Source organism: Centruroides sculpturatus, unplaced genomic scaffold (assembly GCF_000671375.1).
Source record: "Centruroides sculpturatus isolate CEXI.00-Female unplaced genomic scaffold, Cexi_2.0 scaffold5814, whole genome shotgun sequence".
Lineage (NCBI taxonomy): Eukaryota > Metazoa > Arthropoda > Arachnida > Scorpiones > Buthidae > Centruroides > Centruroides sculpturatus.
The window spans coordinates 1-3,881 of record NW_019389908.1 but is presented as its reverse complement, the minus strand read 5'-3'; the positions used below and the strand labels follow the sequence as shown (position 1 = coordinate 3,881).

General features: G+C 30.2%; 1 protein-coding gene and 1 pseudogene across 1 annotated transcript; one reads left to right on the top strand and one right to left on the bottom strand.

Moving 5' to 3' along the window:
* Nucleotides 1-264: 264 nt before the first annotated feature.
* Nucleotides 265-910, bottom strand: LOC111617377 (neuroglian-like). Its single transcript, XM_023358677.1, has 2 exons — nt 712-910; nt 265-596 (listed from the first exon to the last, which is right to left on the bottom strand). The coding sequence occupies exons 1-2, from the start codon at nt 731-733 to the stop codon at nt 265-267; spliced, it is 354 nt and encodes a 117-aa protein (XP_023214445.1). The 5' UTR covers nt 734-910.
* A 660-nt stretch (nt 911-1,570) lies between these two features.
* On the top strand, nt 1,571-2,578 carry LOC111617378 (annotated as a pseudogene).
* The last annotated feature ends 1,303 nt before the right edge of the window (nt 2,579-3,881 follow it).

Genomic DNA, 3,881 nt, shown 5'->3' with positions numbered 1-3,881 from the left:
TCAAATGCAAGTGGCATTCAGATTGTACGTTTCTCCTGAGAAAGGTCAGTAAAATATAGCTGAAAACATTAGAAATTAAAGTGGTTAATGCAATTATTATAATTCTTCAGTGTGTCTTTCATATTCAGCATTACATCTTTCTGTCCTTATTGATAATTTTAATCATTTTTAATAGGATAAAGTATTTTTTAATTGAAATTTTATGTAATTATTTCTGTTTGATTTTATCCAAAACAAGAGAGTAAAATTCAAAACTTCAAATTTTCAATGATAATTATAAATAAAATATAAATTTATAAAATTAAGTATTTTACCTTGAACAATGAGCATTGCTGAAGCACGATCTTCATCTAAGGAAGTTTTAGCAATACAAGTATATGTTCCAGAATCTAATTCTACTGTTTTTGTGATTGTTAATGATTTATCAGATGATTGAATAATACGAGCATCCTGATCAAAGTCAATAGGCTTATCATTAAATAACCACTCAATCTGAAGCTTAAGATTGGGATCTACTTCAGCCTCACAGCGGAATGTAGCAGATTTTCCAGCAGCAACTTCAAAATTTTTTGGAGCTTGATAAATTTTTGTTTTAACTAAAAAAAATATAAAAATCACAAATTAATTATTAAAAAAAACTATTTGTGGTGAAAATATTTATTTATTTTATTGTTATGATTAATTAATATATCTTTTAAAATAAATTTTTACCTTTAACTTCTAATCTTCCCATTGCTTCTTCATCTCCAAACTTATTAGATGCATAACATGTATAATCACCTTCATCTTCTTTTGCCACATCTTTAATTTGAAAATCCCCATTTTCTAATAACTTTAAAAAGAGTAAATCATAAACTGTGTAAGTTACTTTAAATTGACTATATATTATATTATCTATAATATAATACAAATTACAAAATTTATCAAATATTGATAGGATATTTATATTAATAACACAAAGTTTTTCATTTTCTAGAAATAAAGATATAGATTAAATGTTTTANATTTTTGATATGCAATTAATTTTTTAAGTAATAATAATATTTTTGCATTTATTTAAAAATGAATTTCAAAATATATATTTTGATCAGTTTAGAGTTTTTATTTTTCTTTGAATACAAAGTACTACTTTGTATTCAAAAATGTTCGAATTCTTGGCATTCCATAGTTGAAACAATAGTGAACCTGAAGTAGATCTCGATAGAAGATCGAAAACGTTCATTCATTTGGTTGGATTTGTATCTTACTGGAAATCTATAGGTTTAGAAGTGGTACTTATATGTATTAGTATTTACTATAGAAAGTTGTACTTTACTATTTACCCAATTTAAAATAAAGTTGTACTTTACTATTTATCCAATTTAAAATAAAGTTGTCATTTAAAGTACTGTTACATATTTTATATATTTCTATTTGTATTACTGTATATGTCTGCTAATAAAATAACAAAATCAAAAAATAATAAAGTAGATATAGAAAATTATATCTTTTATACTTAAACTTTTCAATTATGTAGACAATATTCTATTTTTATTGTATCCAGGCAACATCTAAAACTGCTTGTGGCTCCATCTGTTACAATATTTTATTTTAAAATTTTTTATATTTTTAATTATTATAAAATGAAAAAAAGCTTAATTTTGAGGGCAGAAATGAGTTTCATAAGAAACTGTAAAATCTTCATTAATTGTAAATCAAGTAAAATCTTCATTAAGTGCAACCCTATTCAAGATATAGCACATGACCCCCCCTATATCTCCTCAACATTTAACCACCAAAATTTAATAGCATCAATCCCTCTAATAGTGTCACCACTGCTATTCATTCTCATCACGGACTCTATCACAAAGAATATACAGAACGATGTGCCTTGGACACTGCTTTATGCCGATGACATCATGCTTGCAACCACCATTTGAGAAGAGCTACAGTGCCAGGTGCAGGCCTGGAGCAACCATCTGACTTGCTTTGGTTTGCGCCTTAACACCAATAAGACTGAATATCTAGAAATTTTTCCAAATGTGGGCACAATCCAGGTCAACAGTGATAACTTATATAAAATGCACACTTTTCGCTACCTTGGCTCAACCCTACAGAGTGACAGGAGCACTGACGACAAGGTATAAATGAGGGTAAATGTGGCATGGCTACAATGGAGAAAAATCACTGGTGTTCTCTGTGACAAAAAGATGCCCATGTACCTAAAATCAAAAATCTACTGGACTGTGGTACAACCCATCGCTCTCTATAGTTCCAAATGTTGGCCATCAACAAAAGCAGCCAAACGGCATCTCCATTCCATGGAGATGCGCATGGCTCGCAGGACGCTTGGTTTATCCCTCCTCAACCATATCACCAATGACATGATACACCAACAATTTGGCATTGCGCCCATTGAGGCAAAAAATCCTGGTTTGGCCACATCCAACGATCAGCCCCAGATACAGATGCCAACATTGCCTACTACCTAGAGGTGAACAGCCGCAGGCCACATGGAAGACCAAAGCAACAATGGCAAGATGCTATCAATGCAGACCTAAGGGCTCTGCATCTGAACCCAGACAATGCACTCAATTGAACAAAGTGGTGTTTGAAGATCCAAATAGCAGACCTTACATCTATGGGACAACACTAAGAAGAAGAATCCCTCTAATACACAAACCTTCCTGCAAAATTTTAGAAATTTCAACAAAAAGCACAGGAGCTATAAAGCTTTGAAGTGGGTGAACAAATCATGCCCTATACACATACATTAACATCCACACACATAATTATTTTTTTTCTTACTTTCCTGGCTCTGTTATATATAACAAAGGAAAAGTATGGCAATCAATCAAAAAAATGACCCTCAAGATTTTTGGACTCAGGACCTTGAAATGTTGAGAAATGCAAAATGTTTGGAGGTTTTCCCTGTATGTAAGGATGTTAGTGTGTGGGTGGCACAATTTTGTTCACCTCTCCTTGAAGCTTAATAACTCCTGTGCATTTTGTTGAAAATTTCTGAAATTTTGCAGGGAAGTTTGTGTATTAGAGGAATTAATGCTATTAAATTTTGGTGATCAAAGGGTGACAGGATGGGGAGATAAAGGGGGGTCTGTGTGTTATATCTTGAGTAGGGTCAGACTTAATGACAATTTTACTAGTTATTAGCATTTACAATTTTTTATAAAACCCATACTTACCTTCAAAATTAAGCTTTTTTGCTTAATTTTGAAGGTAGGTATGGGTTTAATAAATAATATAATAATCAAAAATGTAAAAAATTTTTTTAATAAAATATCATAACAGAAGATAGTGCCACCAAAATTTTAAATGTTTCCAGGAGACTTAAGCAACTTGGTTGCTGAATTTTTTTTTTTTTTTTTTTTGCATTTCTCAACATTTCAAGGTCCTAAGTCCAAAATTGTAAAAATCTTAGGGGGTCATGTTTTGACCAATCCTCATACTTTCCCTTCGTTATATATAACAGGGTCAAGACAGTAAAAATAAAGATAGAATTTAAATTTTAAATACAAAAATATATCATAGTAAATGTGGAAACTAGGAATTTCTATAAAGAAGTTTCTCTTTTTACAATGAACTTCCAAGCTGATAGTAATGCAAGATGAGGACAGTTTACCATCAGCATGAAAGTTCATTGCAAAAAAAATTTCTTTATAGAAACTCCTACTTACCACATTTATTATAATATATTTTTGTATTTAAAATTTAAACTTTAGCTTTATTTTTATTTTTATTTCCTACTTTATTTTATTTCACTTTTATGTTAGAATGTTAGTGTATAAGCAAATAAATGTGTCTCAGCAGTTAACATTGTTTAGTGATGATTTTACTTATTATTCTTTCTGCTGAGTGAGAGTTTAATTGTTATATAAACAATG